Below are 15,104 nucleotides of genomic sequence, written 5' to 3'. Positions count from 1 at the left end.
ATTTCAGCTCGTTATGGGGTAACGACAAAGGCAGTTCGTTACGACTAGCTAGCCTTCATATATAGAATATAGAAGATATCATGTGTCCTGGTTCAACTTTGTATCAAGATTTCAACAAACAACCCAACATCCAGTAAACTCTTCACGATAAAAGACGCTATGGCTCGATATTTAATCCCACGAGTTCTTGAGGCATGTTTGGTGATCTGGGGTTCTACGAGAAACACCAGCAAATGTAAATAGAACTCACATGAAATTATCTTGGATAGTCTTAGTCAACTCTTCCATCTTTTGTACAATTATCGGGTTCATCAAATCCCTTGCTTCCCTGATAAGAGTACCTTCTCTGCTAAAATTATATGCATCCACCACAGTTCTTATCCAGGTATGTAGCTGCTCTGGTGTCCTGTTAGAAACATGAAGCCGAAGTAAATGACTTGACAAAGTGATCAATCTTAAATCTTCAAATGTTCACGTAGTAGTAGTAACTCAGGTTGTTTGCTTCCTACTAATGGGCTTAAAAATTAAGCAAGATTATATGTATTCACGTTGTTTGCTTCCTGCTAATGAGCTTAAAAATTAAGCAAGATTGTTGAGAATATATACGTGTAAAGGGAGTCTACGTCGTTCCCCTCGACTTCCTCTCCAGGGGTAAAAGCATCTTTTAGAGCACTCATGCGCTCCTCCGGGTCTTGAATGGTAAGCAGATACTTCAGTATCCTTATTTCCTTCGGCATAAGCCTTTGAAGATTACCTCTTGCTGTTTTATATAAATGATATAATACATCTTTCACCTGAGAAAGGAGGAAGAAAATACTTATAATATGTAAAACCAGTAACGCCAAACACTTGTATCTTCCTCCGGAGAGTAGCTGAAGGCCTGAAGTAAAACAAAATCCACGTATAAAGCTCACCACTGTCGCTTCATATTTAATCAAAAAGGAAATTCTAAGCCCCCCATTTAACTCAAGAACATTTGGCTAGGGGTTTTGAGATCCAACTTTACTGGTTTCTCTAAAACTATTCATGCTCATAAAGCGACCTCCAAATTAAGGGAAAAAGGATTATGCATCTGTAAGGTGAAAAAAGCTTGTACCTCATCTTTCATCATATTTGATTCTTTGGCAGCTGACCAAGCTTTTGTAATCATAAGAACCAATGTGGAATCAAGTTGATTTTTCTCAGCCAAATTATCTATCTTCCGGCAAGCAGCATCTAAAGTTGGAGAATTAATTATATCCTCAAATTTTGTTTCTGCAGCAGTCAATGCTTCTAGACTTTCAGTTGCAGTGTCATAAGCTTGCACAGCAACTAAGCACCTATCAGCAATCTTCACTATAGCTGGACACCGAGAAAGAAAAATCTAATCATATGACCTATGAAAGATAAAAAAAATATAAGTAAGAAAAAAATAAAACACCACGGTTCAAGATATATATTCTGCGAACAATATGCACATGCCATGGGATACTAAAAGCCAATATATCAGCTTTCAATAATTTTGACACAATCAACAAACCGTGTGGCCAAAGAAAGATGCAAATCATATCACAATACTGAAAAGGTAAAATATGATGAAGATATTTAGCTACAAATCCACCAGCTAATATATCGCAGCTTCATGGGTATCTCGAGTATTGAATTACAAACCAAAATCTTTCAATGGGAACACAACCCCACCCTGATCCAGGTAAAATAAAAGCAACGAAATCTTTTAACTAAAACCTCAGCGAGATTAGAAGATACAAAATAAAAGAAATTAGTTATCGGGGTTCTGATATGTGAAGCAATTGTCAATTTCTTCATTCTATGATATACTTATCGAAGCCAATTCTTATAAGTATAGTCATTCAAGGTCAAAGATAATGAAAAAGGATCTATCATAAACAAGGACATGCTCCCACAATTTTGTATGAAATATTTATTTTGATAGGTTCCATTACGGAAATTCAGTATAATATTGATGCCATAAAAAGAACAGGAGAGTATTCATAGCAACATGGTCTCACCCTCTCGTTCCACTGGATTATCGTAAAATGATTCTGACACAGTATGTAGGTGAAGAAAAAATTCTTTTGTGAAGTCTTTCCGACGCCTGGCCACAATGTCACCAACATCAGATGAGGACTTTCTAATTTCATCAAGAAGCTTATTATGCCTTAGGACATCTTCGTCAATCTGAAAAGATGAGCGAAAGTTAATCAACAATAACGAAATCTCGATAAGAACAATGAAAAATATCACGAGAATAAATGACAGTATTCCTGATTGCAAATACATGCGTGTGAAATCTAAATGATTCAATTTATTAAAGCATGAGCTAAGGTTCTTAGTAATTGCTTTTAGAAAAGAAAGAATTGGAAATTGTTCAAGACTGGGAATGAAGAAGGATTCTTAACATATCCTAAGCAATTTAATTATAAGCTTAATTGGTCAGACAACATTGCTGAATGTGCATGTAAGCACCAAATCAATAGTCATAACCATTAGACGTGTGCAATATTCATTAAAAAACGTATCGAACTAGTACCAGTCATATTAAGCAATCCTGAGCCAAAGTTTGTCCCTGCCTCCTCAGAGACATGTTTGCTTGTTTTAATCTACATCTCCATCTCTCTTCAGATTTTTTTCCAAGTCTTCCGTTCTTCTCCAAAACAGTGTTCTAAATAACGGTCGAGGCGCCTAGGCATCCCGGCCCTCGACCGCCCCCGCCTATGCATGAGGCGGCTGTTTTAGACGGTCCAAGCTATACGGCGGTAGGCAGGCGGTCGAGGTGGATGGAGGCGGCGGGCAGGCGGTCCAGGTGTTGCAATCAACATTTTTAGTTATAGTCAACAATTTCAAAAACCTAGTCAAAGTCAACTAATTTTAAAACACAAAATCCCAGTTATTTAAATTACATCTCACTTTTTTTTTACTTTTGGTTCTCATTCCTTCTCACTATCAATCGCTGATCCCACCACACAAACTGGCGCCGCCGCCGCCCAGCGCCAGTAGCAAGAAGCTTAAGGTTAGGCATTGTATATTTATTATTTAACATATTTTATTATAATATTTCAGATTTTGTGATTTCAACAACCGGAGTTGGAATTTAAGCCAAAGTCTAGTGATATTGTTTGGGAATATGGGGTGTTGGTGTTGTATAATAAAGAGAAAATGGATTGGATCACATGCAAGTTGTATAAGAGGCTTATTAAAAGAGGAGTTTATAGGATGAAACATCATATTGCAGGTATTGTGAAGCATGTCTTAAAGCATCCGATGCAGAGTTTATATATATTTGCACATTATCTGATAATTTTATATTGTATGAAGTTTTTTATGTTTAAACATTATTTAATTACACATCTTACATAAAAAATGATGACTATTTGTGATTATATTGAATGATTATATAATATTATCTATAAAAAAAATTATTTAAAAAATTCAATAGCCGAGACAGTGACCAAACTGAACTCAATACAATTCTAAACCATTTCTTGTTAATTCAATTGTCTAACATTGACAAGTCAAGGATAGCAGACTCCAGCAGCGCATGAAGTGCCAAAACTCAAAACTTCATGAAACCTTGACGTCCAGTGCCAGTGGATGGCCCTTTTCTCTATTGTTCCATGGATTTCCACTAGTCCTTATACTTCTATAAACTTATGTTATTAAACTCACATGTAAGCCCATACAGATGCTCAGGTTTACACAAAACCTATCTCGTAAAACGATAAGAGGCATAAACATTATAGATATAAGAGAAGTACCATTTATACCAACCAATCCGTAACAAGATATTAAAAAGAAAGGAAAGACAATTAAAAAGTCTAGCCGGTTCATTAACTAATTATAGAATAGAAAAGGGAAAATGCTCAATACCTCTTTCAACTTTCTTGCAAGACGCAGCAGCTTGTGTTTCATTTCAGGATTATTTTCGCTATCTGCTCGGTCCTGACATTGCTTATAGAAGTAAGGTCGTATATTGCTCCACTCTTTGCTAAAAATTAGCAATCTTCTCCAATCGGTTGGAGTTGGCTTGTCGACCATAAAAACTCCTATTAGTTTATCACATATGCGCACCATTTTATGTTCACCCAATCCTTCACTAGCAACATTCATACTGATCGATTCTTCATTGTTTTCCTCCACATCATTCTTAGTTGTAGGATTGGGTACTCTATTAAGTGGAATATCTTCTTCAGCAGATTCAATTGTCACAGCATTTGTATCACCAACACAAGCCGGGGAAAAAAAAGTGTGCCGCCCAATGGTCTCAAGTGATGAGAGGAGACCTGCATTTAAATCAAGTGATTTCGTAAATTTTCAAATAATATATATTTAAATCACAATAAATTAGCAAAAACTTAGTAAATCAAACGAAAGAGGAATTAATCCTTGTAAATATCATGAGAAAAAGTACCTCAATGAGCATTTCTTGTCGTATCACACAAGTAAAAAAGCAGAAAAATAAACGACTACAGCAATATCAAATCTGGATAACTGAAAACTTTCAATATTGATGAGAGAGAATAGGGAAAACTGAAAAGAAATATTTCAAGGATCCAATTTACAACACAAATACATCGAGATAATCCACGCGACAAAAAATCAGGTCAAATCAGGCCATTAATTAAAAAAACCATAGCAAAAAGTTCTCTCAATAGTCCAGAAACTGTATGAGCATATAGTAGAATCAAGAGTCTACCAACATACGAAAAACTTAAGCCAGTGGTCGGAACAACTTAAATTTTTTTAATCCTTATAATAGCCCAATCTCTACGGTAATAGCTTGTTTGTTTATGCAGCAGAAAAATTATTCCTCACTAATCTGCAACTCGTGGTATATGGGGATGGGACCTTGACTCCAATCCCGTCCCGTCCCAGTTATAGTGTCAAATATCTGTCCTAGCACATATATTTACTGGTGCAATTCAAATCTTAAAATCTTATGGCAACCCAAGTGCCACCCTATCTACTACACGGTACATGCGGAGCTATTACTGCGCCCAAACACTTTGTTCAACTTGACTCAACACAGAACAAACAATCTCGCAATAGGCAGAAGCAACAGCAATTCCATTTCTTGAAGCTTTCAATTCATCTGGCGAGACAGATAATGTTATGCCTAACTAGAATGCCATTTCTAGCCTTGCTTCTTACCACCAACACAGGAAAGGAGCTTGGAAATTCCGGCCTAACCTTCTAGTAAGAAAGTATTTTCACAACCCCAAGTTAAAATTATCGCTCGTTCAATAACAAACCGGAAAAAAAGGTCCGCATAGAAATAAAAAAGAAGCAGAACTAAGTTCTCAAAGGTAAGTAACGTGGAGACTCTTGTCCCCGCTATTTCAACTGTACTGCAGAGAATTATACAAAATTTCCATTTAACAAACAGTATTGTCACAGCAACGGCAGAAGAATATCAATTATATGAAACAAAAAAGAAGAATAAAAATAGATTAATATATGTGCCAATAATTACAAAAAACTGCAAAAAAGAAAAAAAAAAGAGTGTAAATCCAACGACTGAACTCGCACATACCTGTGGATTTAGAAGTCAAAATGGGAGAAGATAATCTTAGAATTGAAGTTCTGTAAAGACAAGGGTAGAAGTTTTTGAAAGTAGTAGCGGTAGGTCGTGGTGAAAGGGCATAGCTTATCTTTAGAGGAAAAGAAGAAGAAGCAGTCATTTCAGTGCCGGCAGCCACACTTGGATATATGCAGATTACGACGTCGTGGTCGGAGAAAATGGGAGGTTGCCGCCTTGAAGAGCGGCGATTATAAATGTGAGGAAGCTAGATATATGAGCCTGACGAGAGGGGGGAGGGAAATCAGGGAATCGGAGTCTCTTTTACACGATAATTAAAAAGAAGTGACGGGAGACCGGGCTTTAGCCCAATGTTCTCACCCACCCGCTTAAGCTGGCACTCTCTCCGAGTTTGATCTCCCTTCCCAACCAGCATTGTAATCAAAAAAAAGAAGAAGAAGTGAGGTATAATTCATCTTTTTTGTCGTTGTCAAAATCAGACACAACTCACCAACTCGACACGATTCAATCCAAAAAAAATCAGGTTTGGTTTTGAGATTTTCAGGTTCGGGTAAGCTATCGGGTCTAGTTTTCAGGTTCGGGTTGGACTCGATAGCTGAACCGAAAAAAATGATCGGATTGGGTTGGGTTCGGGTCAACCAAAAATTTTTAATATTTTTTTAAAAAATATAATTAATAAATATTGTTTACATTTTTATATATTGTATGTTTGAAAAAATATTTATTGTATATTTATATCATAAATTTTCATAATTTAATATTTATTTTGAATATTTTTTTATTTTTTAAACAATTATTTATTTGATTTAGTAAATATATTTTATTTTTCTATGATTAGACTTTCAAAAGTAAATCATATATATGAGAGAAAATTTGTTATTATGTATTTAAATTAATTTTTTTAATTTATTTAATTTTCTTTTAAAAAAAAATTTAAAAAATTCAAAATCGGGTTAATCGGGTTCGGGTTCGGTTGGGTCCGAGTTGAGCAATTTTTTAATAGTACTATTGTTCAACCCGACCCAAGCCACTCAATCCACCCGAATTGACATCCCTATTTTTGTCCATAATAATAAAAATTTCAAAGTATAAAATTTCTCTCAAACTCCACTCAGATTGAAATTATAACCAATATTTTGTTCAAATCCCAAAGCCTAAAATTTCATCAAAAATCGACTCAAATAAAAAACTCTACAAAAACTCAACCCAAACCCAAAACCCGAAAACACAACCCAAAACTACACCCAAAACTCAACTCAAACTCGATCATTTCAAAACTCAAAGTGAGAATCCATCAAAACTAAAATCCATTTCATGACTCTACATGAAACTTCACCCAAACTCGACTCATTTCAAATTTCTACCAAAAAAATCAACCCAAAGATGAAAAACACCACCCAATGATGAAAACTCAACCCAAATGAAAAACTAGACTCAAATTAACTTAAATTGTTTGACAATTTTTAAAACTTATTTTTATATCTCATTTCTTCAAAATATACTTATATATCTTCTTAAATCCTCATTTTATCCTCAATTCTTTAATTCACCAATTTATAACTTGTTTTTTATAAAATTTAAAATACGGTTTCAAACAATATTTTTTTTAAGATATAAAAACAAAATTTTTAATATTTTATTAAGTAAATTATTAAATACACTATTTTAATAAACATTGTATTTACACACATTAAAATTAATATTAAATATTTTCTCCCCAAAAAATATAAAATTTTCTAATATGAATATAAAATACATTTATTTTTTAATATTATATATAAAACTATTTTCATATATATAATTATATTATTATATTTTTTTAATGATTTTGACTATAAAAACATCATATAATATCAAACACATTAATATCTTTAAGTTGTTTAAAATAAGTTTATTCAAAGACTTTAATAGTTTATTTTTAAAATATGATACAAGTTCCTAAAACAACTTATAAGCTATTAACAACTTATAAGATGTAAGAGCTTATAAGTTGTTTTAAATAATTTTATTCAAACATATTCTTAAACTACTAACATAATCGAAACTATCAACCAAAACCTAAACATATACAAGATAATACATGTATCTCTGGTTCTTTTTATTAGGTTTCGATATGTTTGATTAAAAAAATATATAAATAAAAACGATTTTAATCAATATTTTTTATGAATTAATATCTAGTTTATATCGCATCATCGAGCCAATTCGCTTCAATCGATTAATTCGTTTAAATAGATATTTTTCCTATCAGGCAACTTATTTTAGTATGAAAAAAGAAAAACTCTATTAACTTTGAATATGGTCGTTGGAATTAAGGTTCAAACAGATTTGTAATTGGATTAGGAGTATTTCTTTGTCCTTTCCGAGCTAGAAGATTAGCTACTCCACTAGGCACTAGTCGTCCCGTCGCATATGCGATAGCGAAATGAAAGTGTCACTACAAAAAAATACTCTTACAGAAGTGGTTTTTTTCAATTTTAAGATCTGTTTTTAACCGCTCCAGCACTTGTACCACCGGTTGTAAAATCGCTCCTCTTATTTATGGCCTTATATCTTATAGAAGCGGTTTTTTCAACCGGTGGTACAAGTTGAAGAACCGCTTCTATTGTTTCTTTTAGGTGCGGTTTGATAATGCTCGTACCCATTACCCATTACGGTTTTTTTCCGATATTGTACCTACAATTTGCGACGGTTTGGTTTTTGAGAAACCGTCGCCTACAAAATTAGGGACGGATTTATGTAAAACCGTCGCTATTTAGCGACATCGTCTACAAATTTAGCGACGGAATTTGTAAACCGTCGCTACAATTAGCGACAACTTATTCATGCAATCTGTCGCTAACTTAGCGACAGTTATATCATAATTTCCGTCGCTAATATTTTCGGTAAAATAAAAAATAATAATAAATCTAAAAAAACTTACCATATTACTATAATAACATAATTCTAATCTTAATTAACACTTAAAAATGTACTAAAAATTAAAGGGAAAAAATTTACATTAAATCCAAACTAAAATCGTGTAAAAAAAAATTTATTGTTGTGAAGTGGTAAAATTATGTAAGAGAGAAAAATTTTAAGTGTTGTGAAGTGATGTAAGAAAATGGATTGGAAGTGGAGGTATTTATAAAAAATTCGACGACGGTTAATGAAACCATCGTGGCTATTAGCGACGAATAGCGACGGTTGTTGAATAAACCGTTGCTATTTATGGCGGAATTTTCAAAATTTAATTTGGCGACGGTTTACGACATGACCGTCGCTATATTTAGCGACGGGGAAGAATAACCGTCGCTAATATTAGCGACGGGTTTAGTAAAAAAGTCGCTAATTGAATACATGCGACGGTTTGACTTTACCCACTGTCGCTAAATATAGCGACGGGTATAAGTAAAACCGTTACATTTTTGAAAAAGCGACGGTTTGTTTTAAACCGTCGCGAATATTAGCGACGGTTTATGCACAAACCGCCGCTAATATTAGCGACGGATTGTGAAAAACCGTCGCTAAATATGACAACAGTTCGGAATAATCTTAATAGTTATATCAATAAGAACAATGTATAAAAACGGTTTATAAATGTATTTAATAGGTGCAATTTTCAAATCAATTCTAAAAATATAGAGCTATAAGGGCGGTCCACAACACCGGTTTTGTGATATAAGTAAAACCGATTTTGTTGTTCAGTTTACACGAGCGGTTTTAGAAGTGCTCCTCAAAAACCGCTTCTAGAAACACTTTTTTTTGTAGTGTGTATGACTCCAAAAGCTCGTGTATTTATTCCGCTATTGTGCTATTCAAGATGAGGTCCTCCGCATGATTTTGGACAGCTCTAATTACCTAGCTAGAATCTGAGTAAATGCAAACATTTGCTAAGCCAAGCCGCAAACACAGGTCCATTCTTTCTCGAATCGCCAACAGCTCTGCGCAACGTCGCATATGCGGGTATGGCTTGTAACACCGATTTAATTAGCACTTCTCAACCACCAATATAGAAAATTTTCAAAGACTATCATCGTATTTTACGACATATTCTTTCGTCCAGATAAGAAAATTAAAAGCGTTTGTTGTTCAATGACAAGGTCGGCAGCCCAAGATAAATATCATGACCCTTTACCACTTCAACTGCTATGACATTTTCAATTTCTTCAATAACCTGGTCAGATATGCCGTGGCTAAAAGTTAAAGCTGATTTCTCTTAATTAATAGTCTGCCCGGATGCTTATTCATAAATTTGTAAACACTGGCGCACTTGCAAGAAATCCTCTTTCTTAGCCCTGAAAAAGACTAAGATGTCGTCAACAAAAATTAAATGCGATATATATATGGGGAAAAGAACTCGCAATTTTCATTCCCTTGAAAAATCTTCTCTCCTCGTCTTTAGAAATGATGTATGATAAAGCTTGCAAACACAACACAAATAGATATAGTGATGATGGATCTCCCTGTCTTAGTCTCCTTCGTGGGTGAATGGTGCCATAGATGAAATGGTTAACTCGGAACGAGTAGGTGTAGTAACACATCTCGTGATAAGATTAACCCAAGTCTCTGCAAATCCCAGCTTAATCATCATTGCATTCGACCCGGTCGTAGGTTTTACTCATGTCCAACGCATGCATACACTCAAACCCAACAACAACATTATCTAGAATCAATTGTCCTGGGATGAATGCACTCTAGTATGGATCGATAATTTGAGCAAGAACAGATTTGAATTTGTAATGACCTAAATCCTTATTTAATTGAAGTAGTGATTAAGACATGATTAAAAAGTTGTTAATTAAGTATAATTAAGAAATTGATTAATTGATGATCAACATGTTGGGATCCACTGAATTTAAAATAGATCACTCAATCTACTTCATATTACATTATCTCGAGAAATATAATTAGACGAATGAGATTATAACACTTGGCAAATAAGCTTGAGTTCGGATCTTCTGAATTACTCCGGATGCAATATATAAATAGAAGTTATTTCATTTGTTTCACACACTGCTTTTCCTCAGTTTTTTTCTCTCGAGTTCTATCCATATATTTTAGGTTTTCTAGCCAGTTTCTAAGGTAGTTTAGTGTCGAGAAGCTTTAGAGGTAGTGGTGAGTCGAGGAGGGGCAGGTGAACCGAGACACACAGATCGAGACGTCATCAGCGGACTGAAGATGGACGCAGGTATAATCCTAAAGCCTTAAATAGAGAGTTAAATATTATTAGGAAGAACTTTGAAGCTTGTGTATTGATTTTCAGTATGTTGGTATTGTTTAGGTTCAGACAAGTAAACTGTCTATCAGATTGTTTAGTAGGTTCGTGATGTACTAATTGAGATATCCAAGAATAGTATTGTTAGAGTAGATGTCCTGTAAGCCAATTGTTGGCTATGGAATTTATTGACTCGAGTGTAATAAACAATCTTTATTTTAATATAATTTAACTTTTCATGGTTTCATTTTACTTTATCTGTATACCCATGCAATCAACATAGATAAAGTCATTTATTATACTTTAATACAAATGAATCGTAATTCGATCTTGAAACTCATTTTTAAACATTGTATATTCTAAATTCGTTCTTAGTCGATTCAGCCGCCTAAAATAAGGATAAAGGCCGCTTGAGCTTGAGACTAGCATTTGTGATGTTGTGTACCGTGTATCATGATAAGGGCATAGTGATGTCCAATCATACAGATGGGTAATCATAAAATGATTGTACCAAACAAACTTCCCTCGGACTTTTCAAGTGGTTATCATTCATCGAAAGAAAAAGTACATGGTTGTGATTGTACATGATTACTCCTTATGGCTCGTGACAGCACTGAGGCTCTACATACTAGGATTGTGATTTGACTTGTTTACCGACTCCGCGAGGGTCACAAGGTGGAAAGGTTGGGTGCAATTGCGAAGTGTGTAGCTGCCAGTGCATTGTAGTCGAGGATTCACCGCTCACCTACGGGTGTAGATATCCTATGTGATCTAACAAAATAATAGTGTATGAAATCTCTAGCCAGAGTGTGAGATGTACATTAGGGAAAGAGTTCTCTATTTGTGCATGCGATGACACTATGAATATTTCGTGATTGTATCACATAGCTATCGAATCTAATATTCAACCCTCGATGAACCAATGATTGCAGATTCGATCGGGATATATGAGATGAAAGGACTGTACTGTACGTTAATCATAACCGATTGGTTCTTGCAGGCACTATTAGTGATACCTAGGAAATCATTGGGCGATGCTAGTAGACGCTCTTACCATGATTCGATGTGTTTAATCAGAAAATGATTTCTTTCTGACATTCTCATGATCAAATGTTGGTGCATGAAATAAGAAAAATTAGGGTAAGCCAAAATAAAGAAAAATATCATGAATCACAATGAGTTGTGAACCCAAGGCTAGCTGTATCCCTGAACCATGTAGGGTCACACAAGCACTGGATCATTTGTTCCCGCAGAGAAAATAAATTCAAAGAGTTGAATTTATATAAAATTATGATATAGTAAATTCAAGAAGTTGAATTTATGATAATTAATTTTTGAGAGAATAAATTCAAGGAGATGAATTTATGAGATAGTAAATTCAAGAAGTTGAATTTATGATAATTAAAAATTTGGAGAGAATAAATTCAAGGAGTTGAATCTATAAAATTTGAGAATTTAAATTATTAAACTCAAAAGTTGAGTTTATTAAATATTAAATTAAATATAGTGGGAAATATATATAATGGGCTTGTATGAGTACAAGTCCAACATATTAAATAATTAAATTTCTTAATGGACTTTGATATAATTAATTAAACTAGTGAACTAGTCCAATTAATTAATCAAGTCTATTAATGTTAATTATGAAACCTAAATCTAAAATTAAGGCAATTAGGTCAAAAGCTTTTGTTTTGGGTAATGAAGTCATAACACAAGACTCCTCTCTCTCATCATTGCAATTTTCGAAAATTGTAATCCCATTCTCTCCAAATTTTCGGACAAACTAAAGAAATTTTTTTTTTAGCCGCCTCTCATTTTTAATCTCTACGCAAAAACATCTTCTAAATTACTATTGTAATTTAGAAGAGGAACAATCAATCCAGTCGTTGACTTGATAGGAGGATGGAAGGAAAATTTTTTAAAGAAAGTTCGTAGGAAAATACGACAAGAGCTACCTCTGTTATTACCGGAGTAGTTGGTGCCAAGTGAAAATTCACTAAAGGTAATATTACAAACGCCCTATGAATGTTTGTTTAATTTAAATCATACGAGTGTCCAATATTTTTGAATGTCAAAATAAAATTTTAAAACTTTCGTTGCGTTTTGAACACAAGAAAACCAATTACACAACAATGATATCAGAGCCAGGTTCTCTTTATCGTATGGTTTAGTTGATGTTGAATAATTTATTTCTAACCACAAAATTTTTTTTCAGAAAATAGATGCACAATTAAAATTTTGATTTTAATCAAAAAAATTTCGAATATGCCCGGAACTGTTCCGTGCAGACCGTGCGCGCAGGGCCTCGCGCGCATGGCGGGCACACATCGCCCGATCTGATTGGGCAGTGGGCGGGTAGCGCCGCAGGTGCCCGGGAACGTCTCGGGCACCGTGCTAGGTCTTGGGCTTGAATTGTTCGGGCCTAGGGTGCGATTTTCTGATTTTACAAAAATTTGGATAAAGTTGATATTTTTTGAAAATTATTCAATTTTTCTTTAAAATTAAATTTTGGTAAATAATTTTCTTGTAAAATAAATAATTAGAATATGAATTTTAATTATTTATGGAAAAAATAAGTTTTACAAGAAATGAATTATTATTGAATAAAATAGAAATTAAATAAAATGTGTTTATTTAATTTATTAAATTCTTTAATAATTGTGGTGGTTAGTAATATAATTATTAGATACATGATTTAATCAATTAATTAATTGATGATAATATTTGATATTAAATGCATGAAAGATGATCGAGAGCCTTGACCAATGTGATAGGTGTATGTTAGGATATTTTACTGTTTTTAATTCATTTTGTTAATATTTGATATTATTAAAGCGGACCTGGTTTATGGCCCATTCACACCCCATGAGATGGATCCCTTATGTGCCATGATTATTTAAATGTAATTATTAGAAATAGTGGAAGATCAAGACTGGAAGATGGTGGACCCGATGCACAAGATGAAGAGATGTAAAATATTGGAAGTTCTTGTAATAAATTGGATTTACATCCATGCATTCACCTAGTTTTTGGGCGTGGATCCATGTTTGGCTCACATAGATCTAATATTGTTGATGATCGATCATCCTTATTTATTGTTGAATGTCATATCATGATATATATGTGATATATAGTAGTATGCATGTATGTATATTATTAAATAATATAGTTACATGAACCCGACAAAGATAAAAACATGGAACGCGATTTTAAATTAAAATGGTGAGACAATTTTAGAACTAAAATCCTTCATTTTGAATAAGATTCAAAATTTATATAAAACTGTAAAAGTAAAAATTAAAAGAGTTTAATTTATTATTTCCTTCTATCAACCGTTGTTGCATGTTGAACGCTACCCGCGGCCAGTTTCTGGATCATAATATTGGGGACGCTTGGACGCCGGAAAACTGTGACTTCCACCGGACATATGATGTGAAATGAGAGGAACTCCCATGACTTCGGCTCATATTATTGGGGGAACTCATGGCGACCGTCCACCACAATTCGATGTTGATGGGTCGGTTTGACACGTGAAAATAAACGATGTCATATTATTGGCCCTTATTAAAAGTGAGGCGAAACACGGAGAGGTTGTGATAGGATAGGTTAAGAGGTGAAAGAGTGTTAGAAGGGGAGGGTTGAATAAACACTTAACGATTTTCACAGCTTTTTGTAATATTGACTCAGTTTAGTGATAAACTGAAACTCGAGAATCTTGTCAGTCGATATCAGTCAGTTAACAAGTAATGTGCGGAAATAAACTGACTGAAAGATAGAATATAAACTGAAATAAGAACACAAAGATTTTATGGATGTTTGGAGATTTCAATCATTCCTACGTCACCCTTTCTATCACAAGGATATGTTTTTAACTAAAAAGCTTTGATCGATACAAACAATTGCAAAGACCCACTTCAGTCTTGGATTTAACACTGCCAAACTGAAACTCTTAGTTTACAAACGAAATTCTCAGTATTCAACTTGACTTGAAAAAGATTTAGTACAACTGATCTCTTTAAGATCAAGTTTTACAACAGCAAAGGTTTGTGCTAGAAAGCTCGAAGTATAGTCTGAGTGTTATCAATAAATACGATAAATGTGAGCTTTGAATCTTAGTATAATTTCAGCAGAGTGATTACAAGTAAGTCCTATATTTTGTTGCTTCGTCTCTGTTATTTATAGGCTTCTCTTCCAATGGTAACAATTAATACAATTTGCTGGCCCATCATTAAGCAGCTAAAATAGATTGCTGAAAGATTCTTCATCGATTAGCGGCAACTGGTTGTTGATAGTGGTGGTGATATTGCCATCGGCAGAGATAAAACCATTGGCGTATAAGTCTTAAATCTCTTTAGGATAAATCTCTTGGAA

At 34.0% G+C, this 15,104-nt stretch overlaps 1 protein-coding gene across 1 annotated transcript; it reads right to left on the bottom strand.

Moving 5' to 3' along the window:
- Positions 1 to 11: 11 nt before the first annotated feature.
- LOC140966062 (uncharacterized protein At4g37920-like) lies at positions 12 to 5,829 on the bottom strand. The gene is made up of 6 exons (XM_073426370.1): positions 5,531 to 5,829; positions 3,868 to 4,280; positions 2,010 to 2,178; positions 1,097 to 1,341; positions 607 to 794; positions 12 to 406 (listed from the first exon to the last, which is right to left on the bottom strand). The coding sequence occupies exons 1-6, from the start codon at positions 5,676 to 5,678 to the stop codon at positions 247 to 249; spliced, it is 1,323 nt and encodes a 440-aa protein (XP_073282471.1). The 5' UTR covers positions 5,679 to 5,829; the 3' UTR covers positions 12 to 246.
- Positions 5,830 to 15,104: the final 9,275 nt, after the last annotated feature.

This window comes from Primulina huaijiensis, chromosome 2, assembly GCF_012295235.1.
Source record: "Primulina huaijiensis isolate GDHJ02 chromosome 2, ASM1229523v2, whole genome shotgun sequence".
Taxonomy (NCBI): Eukaryota; Viridiplantae; Streptophyta; class Magnoliopsida; order Lamiales; family Gesneriaceae; genus Primulina; species Primulina huaijiensis.
The sequence above is the reverse complement of the archived record's forward strand: the minus strand, read 5'-3'. Positions and strand labels throughout refer to the sequence as shown.

Excerpts from the sequence above, each read along its gene's own strand:
- LOC140966062 (XM_073426370.1), bottom strand. The coding sequence starts at position 5,678 with ATGACTGCTTCTTCTTCTTTTCCTCTAAAGATAAGCTATGCCCTTTCA. Across the intron at positions 4,281-5,530 it reads TTTGACTTCTAAATCCACAG|GTCTCCTCTCATCACTTGAG; the intron begins GTATGTGCGAGT and ends ATTTAAATGCAG. Across the intron at positions 407-606 it reads GACGTAGACTCCCTTTACAC|GACACCAGAGCAGCTACATA; the intron begins GTATATATTCTC and ends TGTTTCTAACAG.